Here is a 17,992-nt window from a genome sequence, read left to right on the forward strand (position 1 = left end):
ACAAGCTGGAGTCCAACACTCCAGCTTTTCCTCACCAGACCAGGTGTGCCAGCAATCAGCTGGCAAAGCAGATGTTTGAATGATGCGATCAGCACAATTTTATGCAATAAAATATTCGCTTTTACCAATACAAGCAGTTTACAATATCACAGGTTACTAGATGCATATCACAAGAAAAACATAACTGCTTCTTATTGAAGACAAGTGAAAATGCATCGCATACATCGTGTTTTTCCTGCAGACATGCTGATGGGACGTTTGTGGTGTGGTGTAGTTGTGTATGTAGTAAACAGTTTGAAATGGGTTGGGCAAAGAAAGAGAATTCATTGCATAAAATAGCGCTGATCACATCACCTGATTGCACTGCTCAGTACAGCCAGCCAAAATCAGAGTTTCTGACTCCAACTTGCCGGTCCAGGTGAAAAACCTGTAACCTGACTCAAACAGGCCTCCACACAGTCCTCATTTATGAAGTGCTTTACAAACCCAAACATTACGGCTCACAGATGGATTTTCCTGTTTGAGTGCAGCTAGCCAACCAACTTTACTGAAAAACAGACAGAGAGTGAAAGTGGACAGTACATCGTTGGTTTCCTAACATGAAATTCATAAACATTTTTAAATTTATTTCTTAAATCCTGCTCCTTAGATAGTGTTACATCTACGTCAGTTTTTGAGAGCAGGGCTCCGTGATGTAACTGGAGCACAAACTGGGTGTCATCAGGACACTACAACACAGAGCGAACACCATCCCCACAGACACAGCAGCCAGGGAGGCAGAAGAACAGCACATCAAGAAGACCCTTTACATCCCCAGCTGGACATTTGTCAAAGCTGGGACGGCACTTAAAGAACGCTCCAGCCGATCCAGGAGAAAAGGACAACTGCTGCCTAGTAATGCCTCAGGGATCCCGTATGTGTCAGGAGTATCAGAACAGTTGAGACACATTTTTTCTAAACACCGTGTCTCTGTGGCTTTTAAACGCCAAAACATGATGCGCCAAAAACTGGCCCACCCCCAAGGATCGGGTCCCCCGACACAAACAGAGTAACATAGTGTACACTGTTGAGTGCAGGAGGATTGCTTTGATTTATACATCAGGGAAACCAAACAACCTCTGATGAAGCAGATGGCTCAACACAGAAGAGCTACCTCGTCAGGCCAGGACTATTCTATTTAGGTGCAGTCTATTTACACCTACAGGCCAGTGGACACTCTTTCAATGATGAGGATGTACACATCCTGGACAGGGAGGAACGCTGGTTTGAGCGCGGAGTCAAGGAGGTTATTTACGTGATAAGGGAATCGAGTAGGGGCCCTAAAGGTACATCTGTCACCATCTTAAAATGCTATAATTGCAGCCATTCCCCAACTCTCTGTGAATGGTACTCGTGACCATTGATCAGTGGTCTTTGATCAATGGTATGTAATCAATGGGCTTTGCTCAGTGGTTGTTGATCAATGGTCATGACAATTTGCATATTAATGATCAAGGAACTGACCTCACAGCCCATTGTTCACTCAGTGGTGCTAGTTTCAGTCATTGTACACTCACTTGGATGAGTCACGAAACGTTTCTCGCTACATCCAGATGAACAGAATCAACCTTTTGGGAAGTAGTGCAACAACTAGTTACTTTGTTGCAAAATGAGTAATTAAGTAAAGTAATGCAATTATTATTAAATAATACTACAAATATGAATAATAATTAATTGTTTTGAGTGACAACCTTAACACTGATCATAACTATATAAATATATCAGCAGCAGGTTGGAGCACCATTTCTCAGCTCAACTTAACATCATTAAAAGCACGATGTTCTGCCAGTAAATCCACAGCTGGATGTTGGTTCACGTAAACAACACTAGAGAAAGCCAAACCTTCTTTCACTTGGTTCCACTTGAACTGCAAACTGCAGACATGACAATGTGGAGACGACATCTGCGTACCACCAGTGATGTTGTTTTGGTGTCTGTGCAGAGGATAACGCCTACTATGAAAATGCCCGCCACAGCCACAGCCTGTTCACCAGCTGCTATCTCACAAGTAAGACTCAAGAATAACGAGCAGAATTACTGAACTTATCCTCCACGCTTGCAAACCATAAAAGGGAATTACGTATTAATTCTTGATTTGTGTTCAGAAGCAAATTTCTTAGTTTGTACAATGCAAGGCTTCACCACATGATTCTGTCTCTCAAGGTTGAGAGACTGAAGGATAAATATGGGGTTATTTCAGTGAAGTTGCCAACGGTAACCACTGTAACAAAGAAAAACAAAACTGTGCATTTTTTTCTTTTTCAAAGAAGAAACGCTGCTGTCACCAGTTCCTCACAGTCTCTGCAGACAGGCCACCAGCTTTCTACATGTTCATCTTCTGTTCACTCCCACAGAGAGAGAAGTGTGCAAGTGTGCATGACAGATGCAGCACGGGAACACTCCTGCTCTGGCTATAACGCCGTCCAAATTTCACTTTGAAAGACATCACGCCACCTACTCACTTCTCCACTCACAGGCTTGTGACGACATCGACCGAGAGAGCGCACCTCACTGCATTATCAGTGTTACATTACTTTTAAACGGGAGAAGCTAACAGACAGCTCCTCCTCATTTATTTATAATATACGATACATGTTATGCTAACTGAATTCTAATTCCTTTCAATGGAATTATACAAATATTGATTACCCCCGAAAAGTAACGAATTCCTAATAAATTAATTCCCAAGAGATGCAGAAGTGAACACAGTGTGACGGTAAATGTTTGGATGGTGTGTTCGGGTGTGGCTGTAAATTGGAGTTTCCCTCTCAGCTGCTCTGACAGTCAGACACTGAGCTCAGTGTTGGAAACTCAGAGCCTCCCACTGTCTACATGCAGATGGACAGGAAGAAACCCTTGGTCAAAGTCTGCCCTCACACCTGCCACACACACACACACACACACACACACACACACACACAAGCGCACATGTGTGCCACTCAACAAGGCAGAATTTCAAGCATAAAAATATCTGCATGAGAAAATAATCTAAAATAATCTCTGTGAAAGATGATTTTCTTCATTGAATCAAGGGCTAAAAACAGTTTGTTGAACATGCAAACCTATAAAAGGCAAGACCTCATTTCATTTATTTATTAATTTTCTTACAAGCTGATCTTAGCGAGATATCAGATCCGAGTAATGAGATGGAGAAATCGAAAAATTCCCAATCGCTAATCTGCGGCAGACCTCTGTTGTGAAAGACTGTTTGTGCATCAGTGCATGCTAAATCTTTATCCGCTGATTAATATGCAGCTGCTGACTTTTCCAGCCTCGCCTTTGAAGTGAGTAGCTCCAGAGGAGAGAAGAGAGCACTTTGATCTGAGCGTTCGAAAAGAAAGTTAAAAAAAAAGAAGTCACACTGCAGCAGCGGCAGCGGCAGCGAATGCCACGTTGGGATATGAGTGGTCTTGAAGAAGAAAAACATGCTGCTTTGTAGTTTTTCCTTTCTTCTTCTTCTTCTTTTAGCCATGAATAAAGCATAAGGAGTACATGCTGTCTCTCTCAGTTCATTCTAAGGTCACTCATTAATGTGGGTAATTAGCTTCAAGACTTGTGGCCTCTTTATGTGTCTCCTTATCCTCTGTCTACAGATTAATACTTTAACACACAGCTGAATGCTCTCTTCTCCCTGTAATGAAGGCAGACGCCTGATGATTATTTCTCTGTCTGGAATTGAGCAACACCGTGCACAATCTAATTATCAAAACCTGTTTTATTCCATTCAGTATCCCAGTAGGGCTACATTTATCATCATTTTTTCCCTGCTTGTTCTTTTATTATTCTATACAGACCACAAAACACCTCTAAAAGTAATGTTTTGTCCAGTCAATTTATTAAGCACAACTAGATACTAGATGGCTCAGTTCTTTGAATAAAGGTTGCTCAGTGGCACATACGCTAACTCCCGTAACGTCTGGCTCACGGAAAGTGCTCAGTCGGCCTGAGAGCTGTGCAAAAAGTCCCGGTCCCTAGCAGACTGCCATTAGGAAACACCACACACACATACACAACAATTTATAAAAGAAAACAAAGTTGGAACTGAAATTTCATCACAAATTTCAAACTGCCTTGTGCACTACCTGTTCCTCAACAAAGTAATCACATTACATGTATATGAACATAGAGGGCGAGACACTGAACTGTGGTTCAACAGCCTGACAAAAAGCAATCAGCCACCAGCACCAACCACGAGGAGCCTAAGAAACACAGAAACATCAGCACAGCATGTTTTCATTGTCAAACACACTGACCACAAGGTAAAGAGCACGCACACACACACACACACACACACACCTGAAAATCATAGTTTCCTTGGAAACAGTCCATTGGCTCTATTATGGTATAATGAATGTGTTTTTTCCCACCCACATGTAAGAAGGTCTCATGTTACCATGGTGCCATCTGTCTGTCCTGATTGGCTGGGAGGACAAGAACATCTCGGGGTTGAGAGATGATGAAGAAAAAAACAAGTCAAACGTGGTTTCATTTGGAGCGGAGCTCCAAGAACGACAGTCAAACAGCCGGGGCTCTGGGTTCACTGGTCTATGAATATGCAGAACTGAGCCAGGTGCAAATGCTCTATTCATGCAACCCTGAGGTCCCAAATGTGGTTCCTGTGAACTCGAGTGAGGAGACGGCACAAACACACTCACCATAACGTATTGAGCAAATCTGAGCATTTTTAACCGCAAGAAGAAGGAGAATCATAAATTCCCCTCATTAATACTTTGTAGAGACAAAATTGATGAGCTAGAGCTTTACTGAAATATTCTGCCGTAGCTGTTTTGAGCTTAAGCAAACCTAAATGATGGTGATAACACCACCGAGCTTTACCACTTTATGACATCTTCTTTTGATAAGAGAAATATATTCAAGTAAAGCCAGTTTTATTTTAGAATAGAATAGAATAGAATAGAATAGAATAGAATAGAATAATCCTTTAATTGTCCCACAAGGGGAAATTTGGTTGTAACAGCAGCCAAAAAGACAAATATACAAACAAACAGTACACAGGACACGGAACAGAAACATACACAATTTTTCTTACATATTTACATTAAGGACAATGGTTACTATAAACAGAGAGTACTGTACAGTTATTAAATTAAATAAAAATAATTACAGGTAAGAGGCAAACCAGGTTGTAGTGCGAATTGGTTAACTAACTTATTGCAGTTACAGCATTGATGTAAACATCTATTTGTGTTGGGAGCAGTTCAGATTGTACAGTCTGACAGCTGCAGGGAGGAAGGACCTGCGGAAACACTCCTTCATGCATCGAGGATGCAGCAGTCTGTCACTGAAGGAGCTCTGCAGTTCAGCAACATTTACATGCATGGGGTGGGAGAGTTTGTCTTAGTTTGTCTGATTTAAAGATTCAAAGAATTATTCAATGAATTATTAACCATATGCAGCTTTTCACCAGCTATCTGAAACATACTAAAAAAATCAAAAACCAAAACAAAGCCATATTTACAGGGAAGCTGCCATGTGTGCTGAGCCAGTCTATCCCTGTGAGGTGAAAAAAGCTTCTAAAAGGAGCTGGTCTCGGTTAGATGTGTCAGTGAGGAAACGCTCAGGTAACATTTTTCAATCAGCGTGGCTCACTAGCTTGTCTTATTTTAAAGAACAGGAGCTGTATGAAGCTGTTAAAGCCTTAACTTTAATCTAAGATATCCCTCAATGGCACATATTTTTGTCTAACTGAGGAATAACTTGATTATATTGCGATGTACTGTGAAATTGTCTTTGAATATGACTTCCTGTGACGTATCCTAAGCCTGAAATGTCTTAGCAACAAAACTATTAATGCTTCGTGCATTGCTGGGAAACCAGGATTTACAATACTAGTGCTGAGCTCCCATCTGCTGGTAAAATGCTGCATTACCACGGCAACACCAGAGGACTCCGCTGCTACACCGGAGGCTCGGGAATCTTTATAGAGCCTATGACGTAACCTACGCAAGTGGCCAACACTGTGGCCGGCATTATGTGTTAATTAAAGTGTGGTTGTGTCCCAGTGTGTATATGTGCTGCCAGTTCTGATAGAAACATATGAAATTTGGGGACTTTTCCCTCCTGAGTGCCCACTCTTTGTTGTGGTAAGTTTATTTCTGTTGCCAGACGGAAAAGCCAGCTTTCACCACGTTTGTACATTCCCTCACGTCCACTCCAGGAGTTTCAGGAATCTCACTCAAGGAATTTGCTGACATTTGTGAATCTTTACATTAGGGGTGTCAGACATAAGATCGGATGGAGCTGAAAATATCAAGAAAGGGCAGATGTTTGACTTTTAACTGTATTTTCATAAGTTTTACGGCTTTTTATGTTGATAAAGAACTAACTGAACGCCATTCATACACACCAAAGTAATTCAGTAACAGATAAACAACTGCATGACTGAAGTTGCTATATTTTCACTACTGACTATATCATCGGTACTCGCTCGCTTGAGTCAAACTGAATGATTAGCTACATTTCTCAGTGTAAAACCTTTACCACACAGTTAAAAAAAATCAAGCACAAATGCTGACTATTTTAATACTTATGATTTTAGGAGTTAGAAGTAAATGCATGTTCCAAATACAGATCATAAGTGGTATGTTAAATGTAAATGTAAATAGAAGTGAAAATATTGATTGAATCTCTGAGTATTTTCCGTTTTCCAACTACACGATCAACTTTACAACATAAAAAACAGCAGTGCTCACATTATCTATTCAATTGTGCACCAACACTGATTTACACAGAGCCTTTGCCACCTCGCTCTTACTCCCATACTGGTAACTACATGTACACGGAAGCAATGAGAGCTTAAACGACTCTGCTGTTACTACAGATAAATATTTCTCTTTTCTTCTTTGAAAAACAGCACCTACACTTTAGAATATTTTATATCATGTAAAACAAAAATCTAAATGAAATTTCCAAAGTTTCTTGTTGCAAAGTCTATCGAACTACTAAACAAATCCGCTAACAAACCACTAAGAAAAGCAACACTATTTAAAGGTTACATAAGACAAGCATCAAAGAAATAAATAGAAGATAAATAAAAAGAGGCAGAAAGTGGCCACAGCAGTGGTTCAGCACCTAATTAAGGCACCTGCCGAGTGTTTCTCATGCTAACTTGTGCTTCCTGACCTGCTCTCTCCTCCTGTGAACCTGAAATATTTCCCACTCTGCTCACTGAAGATATTCAAACCTGTAAAACGCACCTTGAGGAACCCAGGAGCGTTCTGGAGGAGCTCTTACACAGAAGTACATCGCTGGTAGCAGACACTACAGAACCAAGAACTGCTTATTTGGCCTGTTTATCTATTACATCCTTTCAATTAAATCAATTCAATTTTATTTATAGAGCGCCAAAACACAACAACAGTCGCCTCAAGGCGCTTTATAATACATACAGAGAAAAACCCAACAATCATATGACCCCCTAGGAGCAAGAACTGTGGTGACAGTGGGAAGGAAAAACTCCCTTTTAACAGGAAGAAACCTCCGACAGAACCAGGCTCAGGGAGGGGCGGGGCCATCTGCTGTGATCGGTTGCGGTGAGTCTCACATGCTGGGAGAAGGTAAGGTCTGAGAGGAGATGGGGTGAGGATAAGCCAAAGAAGCTTGTGTCTCCCCGTCCACCTCACACCAGCTAAAAAACAACCTGGATTCATTTGGTCTGTTTCACTGTGCTGACTTCAACTTTTGTTTTGTTTCTACTGTCCCGATTTCACATAATTCGTAGTTGATTTGTACGTTTCAGCTTGAGAATCTCTGGACTCCTTGATTTGTGTTCCTATTTAAGATCATTTCTAACTTAGTTAGAAAATATAGGGGATATAATTTGACCGCGCAGTTTAGAGGCATAACAGGTAATGTCTCAGGGTAAAACAAGCTCTGGAGTCTTTGTAACGTTCACCAACCGTAATACCGAGTATAAATCCCTAATGAACAGAATACATCAAAGGAAAATGTTGAGAAATTAAAGCTCTCCAACTTTTAACCTACTTTCTTTTGCTGGCGGTGGAGTTTCAGTGATTCCTGCTTCCCTGGCCATGCTGTTTCTCCTCTTCCTCACTTCCTTCTACTCTAATTTTAATCTTCTCTACAATTTGACCAGTGAAGAACTTGCCTGCTTCACTCCCTCCTTCATCCCTCAGTCCTCCTGCTCCTGTAAATGCAACCGGATCCCTCAGTCTGAGCTGCTTTGTGCCCAGTGTGAGCCATCAATCAGCACAGCCTTCCTGTCTCCCAGTGGGCGAGGCAGATGTGTCTTCCTGAATACCACCGAGGCACAACAACGAGGAGGAAGGCAGAGAAAGCGAATACACAACTGGACTACAGAGCTCACAACCGCTTATTTGTAATATTTGTTTTTATATTTAGAATCAGGAAGGTGAGTGAGGATGAGAAGCTTAGTTTAAGTTCAATAACAGCATTTAATATGCCCCCCCCCCCCCTCCCCAAACATAGGCATTGTGACTGAACATGCAATAACAACTTTTGGCCACCTGGGGCAGCACAAACAACAGCTGATGTGGAATATTTAGTGTTTGGATTTTGTTTATTAATCATTAGGACTTCCATTAGTTTCTGCCTTGGCAACATCTTCCCAGGGTTTGCTGTTATGCTTTGTAAGTAAACAGTATAATCAAAACAATGTCATTAAATTAGGCAACATAATTCATATATTATTAAATTATTAATAATGCTGTTGATGACTTGGCACATTTAAAATGGATTAACTGATAATGCAAGAGAGGTCCATGATGCAGTGTAGATGTCATTTTATCTTATTAAAAAAATGTTTTTTTGAAGTGGCCACAGGAGTACGCTACGGTATCAGACACAAGTTTTATAGGACATGTAAAAACAAAGCTTTTTCCCTTTTGCTACATGATAACTGATACTCGCGCTAACGCTAAACAGCATGACGCACAGGTTAACCAGGCTTTGAGCTCAATGTTAAACTGGACAGGTGCTGCTAGCCCTCAGATGCAGCAGGACGCATGTCAGCAATTAAAAATAGTTCAGGATTCATCCATTATTCATTGTTAATGTGGGCATCAGTCGTAGGTTTTACCATTCGAGCAGCAGCAAACAAACGCCAATAAATCATCCACACACACAGTACCTGCTCAGCAGCAGAGACAGCTAAAGACTGACTACTGAGCACAGAGGAACACTGAGCTCATCATAAGTCAGATATTTCCATCAGAGGGTGTAAAGCCCCCCAAACAAAATTAAACCAGAGAGAACAGTGGACCCAAATTTTCTCTGTTTGCCGGACAGCCAAAAAAGAACTCTTGTGCCCCCCTGTGGACACTTTTGACTGTGGCCGATACCTGCTGTAGCTTCAGTTTACTTTCTACTAATATCTACTCTTGCAAGAAATTTTTAGTGACTTCAATAAGCCTGTAAGGCAAAGCAACAGCGACTGGCTATGTGGGCCTGCTTTCTAGTAGCCTGCTTTCAACTCCACCATTAGGCCTTTATTCTTAAAAAAGAGGGGAAATGGGTTTCAAGGCAGTTTAAATGTCCTAATACTGCTAATCTCACACACAGCAACACACAGCAGCAGCAGCAGCAACATTAGATCGTATTGAGAGCCCTCCTCCACAGCGGGGAGGAGAGAGCCATGAATAAGACATTGAAGCAGTCTGTAACTAGGCCACAATAACCAGAAACAGCCTCTCGTGCATGGCTAACTGCTTCCTACGGTTTTGCGGAGCATGCTGAGCATTGCTTTGATGCTTGTCTTAGCATCACTGACAGGTTAAGATGTAAACATCCAGTATAAGCCATCTCAAAAAGTCTCTGGCTGCTGTTCCACACATCTATAGATTTTTTATGATTCCCAATAATTTGTGACTTACAGATGAGTTTCTCATTTTCAGTAACATGTTTTTCATTCTCAAAGTCACAGCTGACACAGTAAACTGTATGTGAAAGTTTTTTGGCAGCTCATGTAGGACAACTTCCAATTTAACCGGAAGTAAGCCTATTCATTGGTCGGTGTCTCACCTGGGGTGGATTTTAATACAACGGCTACTCACACCAGCATCACCAGGCTAAAAAAAAAGACACTAAATCTTAACATGACAACCTGCCTGTGGTCTTTCACACAGCCCACACTTGCATGTATTTAAGCAATATTCTGGTCTCCTTCTGTCAAAGTAAGTGTCCTCTAAATCTTGACAGAAGGATCTTTTTAGTAGTCAAGCCTCCTGACAAATATGAAATATACCAGAGCAAACAATACCTATTGCAAATGTGGCCTGAGCATGAGGAAGCACACTTATGCTTTGCAATGTCCTCCTGCATGCATCAGTGCCCATGATTTTTTTGTTTTGTCTAAGTAAATCGACTGCACACTAAAATATATTAAATAAAATGTTATCAGTAAACTAAATTCTACAACAAAAATAACAACACTTTGCCTGTCACCTAACATGGCCATTTGGCGTTACTGCTGCAGGATATTCACGTTATGCCCAGATGAACAGAATCAGCTTTTTGGAGCTGCATCTGAAGTCTCATGATACCGACTTAACCGACCTGCACATAAGCCTTTATGCTTTTTTACCCTAACATGGCTTGCATTTTGTTGCATTTCACCAACATCTATTTCCTCAAAATCAATTTTTATTATTAACAATAGTAACATCAAAATATTTCTACATACAAAGGGCTACAGTTTTAAAGTCGTTGAAGAGCACGCCTCACATAGATATCATATGTACAGCTGTTGAGTTACTCTCTATTTGAATGAATGAATGAATGAATGAATGAATGAATGAATGAATGAATGAATATGCCATGTTGTAGTTCTGTAGTTCTAATACTCTGCTTGAAAGACACAGGGTAACTCGACAGTTCAACTTGAACTTGCAAACTATTTTTATGCAACAGTTTACATTAAAATTAAATATAGTAAATATGACACGTGTTTCTGGCTTTAATTTATGAAACAAAACGACGTCTCCGTGTCTGTTTCTGAACCACTTCTCTCGCTACCTGACAAACCATCATTGTCTCCACCACCTGCGCCGCCTGACGGACAGAGCAGCCTAAAGGGAGGCTCTGCTTTTGGGAAACCCACTGGCAGAAGAAAGGGAAACCCCGTGTAACATCCAGCACATCCCGCTACATTCTATCAACGTCCTTACCGATATATATATTGCAATGTCTCTCATATTATATGCTCTTCATGTGCAATTAGCTATTATACCCAACTGTGCGAGCAAAATAGGCGTCCTTGAAGTGGCCATGATGAGGCAACTATTAACTCTCCGGAGTATCACAAATTTGCTGTAAGCCCCAGCAGAACGATTGACATAATTAATTAAATTCGCTTAAATGATGACTGGAAAAGGTTCTTTAAGAGCAACAGTCTCGCTCCATATGAAAAATATCTGTAGCAAATCAAAGGAATTGATAAATTGGCCTTCATGTACTGGCGCTCCCAGTCAGTCAAAATAAACCAGGAGGGGAGCCTGAAAACAGCAGACAGGGAGAAAAAAAGCAAACTAAAAACATTAGATGCAGTCACACGGTGAGGAGGTGGGTATACTTACTGTCAGAGGCCATGGCTGTGGCTGTTTCCCTTCAGACTACGAGCAGAATCGGATGTATCATCGGAGGAGAGGGGGCAGCAAGCATCCCCGCCGCTCCTCATCCTCCAGACCCGCAGATCTGCAGTCACACAGCGGTGAGCGGTGAGGCGTTCACTGACTGTGGGACATTTGAATAATTTAAATAGTCTATCGGTTATTTGTTTTACAACTCAATATTTTGTGATCTTGTTATTTTATTTTATTTTTAGCCAAATAGGTGTAAGTTATAATGAGTTAACAATATTGTTTCACACATACAGTCAGTACTATGTAAAAGTCTTGTGCAAACACACCAAAATGCAGAGTTTGTACAGTTCTAATAAGGTTGAAAGTCAATATTTAATATTACAATTTTTAATCTTCAACACAGCCTGAACTTCTTTAGGCGAGCTTTCTTGGAATTTCCTTAAACATTCAGGAACAGTTCTCCAGGCTTCTTCAGAGACATTTTAAAAACGCGTGAAGGCAAAATTCTAGTTTATTCTTACATTTAGATTAAGTGGTTACAAGTTCACTGTAGAACTTTGCATAGCCTTTTATTTCTTAGGTGAAGGATGCATGTGTCAATATGACCTGCTTAGCTTTGCTTAACTATGTTATCTGCTGACTGTATGAAACTCCCAGGGAGGCAAGTGCCGGGTGCTTCCTGGAGCATAGTGTGGAAGATCTCTGCCCAGCAACAGCGCAGGTCGACAAGAAACTATTGTAACTGAAACAATACAGAGAGTTGTGTGTGAAAAGGGAGCTGCGACGTCTCAAGGGCAGAGCTCTCCTGACTGTGTAACTGTGATGGTGGATGTCTGTTTTTCTTTCCTGCATGCAATAATTAAAAAGCTTGACCACAGCTGACCTCGTTGCAGACTTTCCACCACAGCTTTCTTGGATGTTTGCTGCCTAATGCTGAGGTCTGGGCTCTCAGTTTGTCAAAATGTATAGTTCAAGCATATAAAAGTCATATTTTAAAAAATCTGTCATACATTATTTATTAATTAGTCCATTACTTAATTTATTAATTACTAAAAATGTCAAAAAAAAATGAAAACAAAATGCTAAATAGTAAATTTACAGTTCTAAAGCTGCTAAACATAGCTTAGGCTAAAATTGCATTTACAAACCTCCCTCCAGCTGACATCTTGGCATTTGCCCAAAAATTATAAGCACTGCGAGGAAAAACAAATCAAGCAAAAAGAAGATAATGAAAAACAAATTTGATGTTATACTAAATAGCAAGACAGGCTACTGAAAACCAGATGTCCACATTTTCAAACACATGGAATGTTACACAAGAAAGAGACAGACAACTGTAACTGTAAAAAATGAGTTTTTATATTAAACTATCAAATTTGATCAAATATTGAAATATATAAACACATGAATGAAAATGCTTCAGCAGACGGCGTTTCCTTCAGAGAGAAAGCTACATGGCGATAAGCTTTACTATGAACAATGTTTCTATTAATTTACTGTAACTGTAATGTAACCACCAATGAACTGATTAAAAAATAATTTAAAAACATGATTGAAAAAGGTAAAGATGTCAACATGATTTATTACAATAGCAAAGCTCATATCAGACTTCAGTGGATGCTCTGAACAGCAGCTCCAGTGTTGTGCAGTTTCTTCAGGACCACTTGAACTTTTTGTACTGTTTCGGTTTATCTGCAAGAAAAAGACCAAAAAGAGCACAAGCCAGCCAATGAAAACACAGCAGAGGCCAGTGAGCAAACACATGAAATATAAAAGAGCCTAATCACGCTTACCATCACGAGCAGACTCGAGCTGTGCAAGCCGACTGATCTTAGTGGTCGTCATTGCCTCCGTCCACAAGTCACCTGAGAAGTACAAAGGATTCATTCATAAAGAGTTTCCATTAGGGATGCACCGATACCGATACTGGTATCGGGTATCGGGGCCGATACTGTAAAATGTGTGTGTACTCATACTCGTAAAAGTTAACCGATACCAACTTATTTCATTAATCAGAGGGTGGCTTGTCATTTCTGTTGTAGTTTTTTAGATTGGCCACTAGGGGGACATCCCGCGCTAAACAGGCACAGGGTCAGACGAGTGAGACTGGCAGCTCCAGATAAAAAAGAGAAACTGGAGGCTGCTGTAGCTAGGCTAAACAAAATGTCAGCAGTGTGGACCAGAACAACCAACTTTAACTCAGGTTTTGGAAAAGCGAAGAAAAATGTCAAGAGAAAATCCACGGGCAGTTAAAATAACAGAGGCTCTGACTCATTTTATCGCTCTGGATGACCAGCCAATGCCGGTCGTGGAAGACATAGGATTTTTCTCAGCATACTCGAGCTGAGATATGAAATTCCCAGCCGCCCACACATCAGGGAGATAATGGTGCCAAAACTTTCTAAAGAGGTAAAGACAAGCAGTGTGTGCGCGATGTCAGTCCTTGGTTTAACGGCGCAGTGGACTGATGATCCACGGGCAGATGGGGAGTTCGTTCGTCAACGCCAAATACTTTCGTTATTTTGTTTGTTTGTTTATAATATGGACACTCTGCAACAATTTAAAAGTTTATTTTATTCTCGAATCTAATTTGTATTTATTTTATTCCAAACAGAAGTGTTTATTTATTATTCTGAAAGCTCGAGACAGTGCCAATAGTTCAGTGATATTTTGTTAAATTACAATGTGGAGACTCTGCAATAATTTAACAGAAGTGCTTATTTTTCACTTGAAATTTTTTTGTGGTCATTTTTATTAAGATTTTATTTTTTATCGGCAGAGAATAAAATAAAATCTGTCTTCCAGTTCATTGCATTTGTGTGTGTGTGTGTGTGTGTGTGTGTGTGTGTGTGGTAGAAGTATCGGTTTTTGTACTCTGTATCGGCAAGTACTCAGATCCAAGTATCGGTATCGTATCGGTTTGAAAAAATTGGTATCGTTGCATCCCTAGTTTCCATGTAATAAAATTCTATTCTAATTATATTTTAATAATCAGCAGATGGAAAATATAAAGCATAGTGTACATGTGCAGTGATTTATAGATTAAATCCAGGCTGTTTCTGTGTGTTTTTTTAGCACTTCAGTGTCACTGTTTAATTTTACCGGTGCCTCGGAGGACTTAATTATATCAGCAATAAAGAACAGAAGGGGGATAGCAATAATAGGTTTTTATTTATTTATTAAAATATGGCATCTTAAAGCATGCTGATACCAGTTTGTCAATGTCAAGGTCAGGGCCTGGGAACGAGTGTGAAATGTTTATCTTTAGTGGTTACAGGAAGATTACCTGAAATATGGAGATTCTCACTGGTTCTGGCTTTGAGTGACGGCTTGGTTATTCTGGAGCGACCTAACGTGAGGGCGGATCTGGCCTCGTTACTGGTGAAATCCACTTCCACCTGGCGGTGACGCCTTGACTTGGAAGCCTGAGGGAAAAAAACATTTATAAAATAATAAATTGTCACAATAAATATAAAAATCAGTAAAGACTGTATCCACTGACACAAACCTCTGCTGCTTGTCCGTACGCCTTCGATTTGATGGAAGCAAGGAGCCCCGCCCTTTTGGAGCACTGAGGACACACACAAAGACAGCGGGTCAACAGAGGCGTCTCTGGAGAAAGTTACAGCATCTTTGGAAAACTCCAACAGCTTTCTGACTTCCTGTGATTCATCACCTAAACCTGCAAGAGACATGAGGTAAGACACTGAAATAGCTATCTCACCTCCTGCTGGGATGATGTTCCCTCACTGCTGTCCTCTTCTTCATCCACACTGTCCTGTCAGGACAAAACATGACACAGCATCACATCAGAGGTGGGAAAAAACACACAAAAAGTGAAGCTATAACATGGTAAAATAAACTGTAACAACAGGAGATATGTTCTGTTTCAGACCTTCCTTTTCTGCCAATTGTAGAAGTCGACCACGGCGCTGCGAAGCTGAGGGACGAGGTTTTGACGGATCAGGCTGACGGACGGATCTTGCTGTGCTGATGTCAGAGAGAGGGTGGATGCCTTCAGATTCTCATAGTGCTGGTGAATGTTGTCCATTTCCTGCAAGACAACAGATACCTGTTTGTGATGTTGTGTCGTTGATGTCCACCCCCCTTTTCACACACCAATAAACAAGCCTTTAGAAGTGACGCATTTTGTCTGCTTGCAGTATTTTTATTTTGAAATCTAAAAGGATGCTCCATGTTATTCCTGTGTTCACTTTCCTGCCCTTCTATGCAGCTAAAATCACTTTGTGTTGAGTACTTTCAACGTCACAGAGAGAATAGGATGCTTCTGCAGAGAAATGCAGCCTGAAATATGATGCAGCTTGACTGCTATGTAACTACATTTGGTGGGGTTTGGGTAGTAGGGGGAAGGAAGGGTCGACTTACTTCCAGCAGCTCGATGTTAACCAGCTCCTGTGGACGGGACACTCGCTCCATGAACTCCTCATGCATTGGCGACCTTTCCACCTTCCTCTTCTTATTGTAGGTGAGCTGGGGGAAGGAAAGAAGATATAGCTACTCTAACTAGTGATGTAATGTTTCTAGCCTTGGATGGACCACAATTCCTGTCAGCTGAGAGCAGAATTCTGAGGTTGCTGTGGGCACAATATCATGGAAGCTGAAAATAAAATAAAATAGATCCACCTTAAATATACTTAAAATATTTAGACAGGAAACTAACCAGAGAGGGTGTGGCGGTAAAGTGGAAAGCTTTACAGAACATGAGCTGCCGGAGGATGTAGATCACGTCGAAGTGATGAGCAACTGTAGCGTCTTTCTCAAACTTCTTCACGTCCACCCAGTCCTTCAGTGCCAGACGGATCTGCAGCCAGAGACACAGCAAGAGCTTTATTTCATGTTTGCTGATCACTTTAAAGAGAAAGTACACGTGCTGTCGGTCCTGACCTGCTCAGAGGGTGACGCATTCTGGCACTGATACAAGCTGTACAGGAGGTAAAGTCCTCCTACTCGGATCTGGAAGCTGAAGGGTGGCAGGAAGAAGACAGAGGCCACGTCCAGTATCAGACGACTGAATTTTCGCTTCTCGTGATTCACAGTGCCACTGCAGCGGGAGAAACATACAACACTGAGAAAGGATTTCACCAGTAAGGGGTCTAAGAGCTCAGTGGTGCTGCTGCTGGTGTGATGCATGATCTCAAGTTTAATTTTTTAAATGTAATTTATTCTGTTGTTTCCTGTGTGTTTATCCATGTTTTCACCATTGAGATTATTTGTTCATGGCCCTTTCACCTTAATTATTGTGTACTTTGCTTTCCTGGAAATTAAGTGTGTCTGTAAACTGGACACTTGTGTGTGAAATGTTTGCCTTTTAATAATAAAGATAATAAGGGTGACATGAACTTAAAGAAAATATTTCTTATTCTGACACAAAAACCTCAAAAGAATTTGTGTAAGAAGACTCAAACCCCTTTGGTGGAAAACAAAGGGACGTTTTGAGCAGAAAACCTACTAGAAAATCTGTGAGAACTTCATCTCTCTCCATATTCTGGCGAAAATCTCGAAGCGGACGGACTGTGTTTGCTGGAAGCGCTTCAGGAGCTGCTCGCAGTCTGCTTTCACCTGTTTCCCGCAGAAATCCATCGTCCTGATGCCTCCACACACGAGTCAACGTGAAAACACAACGTCACAGAGCTTACGTCGTGGACATCATCGACTTTTATTTTTATTTACGTTTATTTTCAAGCTTCTGCAGCGAGAAAATGTCTCTTGGTTAGCGAGACCGAAATTTAAACACAAGATTAAACAACCGTCGACCACTTAGTACGTCACCAGTCCTCGACGGCTGACGACACCTTCACTGACCGTCTTGAAAAATGGAGGTCACATTTTTTTTTAAAGAACTTTATTTATGAACCTCGCTACAGACAAAAAGGCACCAACAATGGTTATTCAAGAAACTAATATACACAAAGTATAGCATTAAAAAGGAAAGAAAAAAGAATAACAAAAAGAGAAACGTGAGAAAATAGACACAAAATGTGAAAAAATGACAAATCCTGCACTGTATCTGGAAAAGGTCTTAAAATTTAATTTAATTTATTGAATAGAGAAACTATTACTGAATAGAGCAAACCGTGTTATTTGCAAGTTTTTGACTCTTAATCGGGAGTTTATATTTGTTCAGTCATTTGTTACATGGTTTAGCTTTAAAATATCCACATTTATGAATAAAATATCTCCCTAATAACAACACAGTACTGATAACAGACTCCAAATTTAGATTTGAAATACATATCCATCAATTTAATTTACAGTGACTGCTAAATGTGGTAACCGAATCCCTCTGGACTGTAGCCAGCTACACGTGTCATTCCAGCTTTCCCCGACTCACAATAGAAAAGCAAGTGATCCAG

The 17,992-nt window shown here is 40.7% G+C and overlaps 2 protein-coding genes across 4 annotated transcripts in view; both read right to left on the reverse strand.

Moving 5' to 3' along the window:
* The window catches only part of syt16 (synaptotagmin XVI), a 33,351-nt gene extending 21,595 nt beyond the window's left edge, over positions 1 to 11,756 (reverse strand). For 2 of the 3 annotated variants that reach the window (XM_085143182.1, XM_085143180.1), the window contains exon 1: positions 11,613 to 11,756. In XM_085143182.1, coding sequence (XP_084999308.1) covers positions 11,613 to 11,625 — 13 coding nt within the window. In that variant the 5' untranslated portion in view covers positions 11,626 to 11,756. The other variant, XM_085143181.1, reaches the window with a different exon arrangement.
* Positions 11,757 to 12,962: 1,206 nt separating this feature from the next.
* snapc1b (small nuclear RNA activating complex, polypeptide 1b) lies at positions 12,963 to 17,426 on the reverse strand. The gene is made up of 10 exons (XM_085143191.1): positions 17,089 to 17,426; positions 16,524 to 16,680; positions 16,300 to 16,440; positions 16,005 to 16,109; positions 15,514 to 15,672; positions 15,343 to 15,396; positions 15,127 to 15,189; positions 14,905 to 15,043; positions 13,412 to 13,483; positions 12,963 to 13,310 (listed from the first exon to the last, which is right to left on the reverse strand). Exons 1-10 carry the CDS (start codon positions 17,217 to 17,219, stop codon positions 13,273 to 13,275), a joined length of 1,059 nt encoding a protein of 352 aa, XP_084999317.1. The 5' UTR covers positions 17,220 to 17,426; the 3' UTR covers positions 12,963 to 13,272.
* Between the last annotated feature and the right edge of the window lie 566 nt (positions 17,427 to 17,992).

This window comes from Neolamprologus multifasciatus, chromosome 19 (assembly GCF_963576455.1).
Source record: "Neolamprologus multifasciatus chromosome 19, fNeoMul1.2, whole genome shotgun sequence".
NCBI classification, from domain to species: Eukaryota; Metazoa; Chordata; class Actinopteri; order Cichliformes; family Cichlidae; genus Neolamprologus; species Neolamprologus multifasciatus.

Excerpts from the sequence above, each read along its gene's own strand:
- snapc1b (XM_085143191.1), bottom strand. The coding sequence starts at position 17,219 with ATGGATTTCTGCGGGAAACAGGTGAAAGCAGACTGCGAGCAGCTCCTG. Across the intron at positions 16,441-16,523 it reads ATGCGTCACCCTCTGAGCAG|ATCCGTCTGGCACTGAAGGA; the intron begins GTCAGGACCGAC and ends CTCTGGCTGCAG. Across the intron at positions 15,397-15,513 it reads ACAATTGGCAGAAAAGGAAG|GACAGTGTGGATGAAGAAGA; the intron begins GTCTGAAACAGA and ends TTGTCCTGACAG.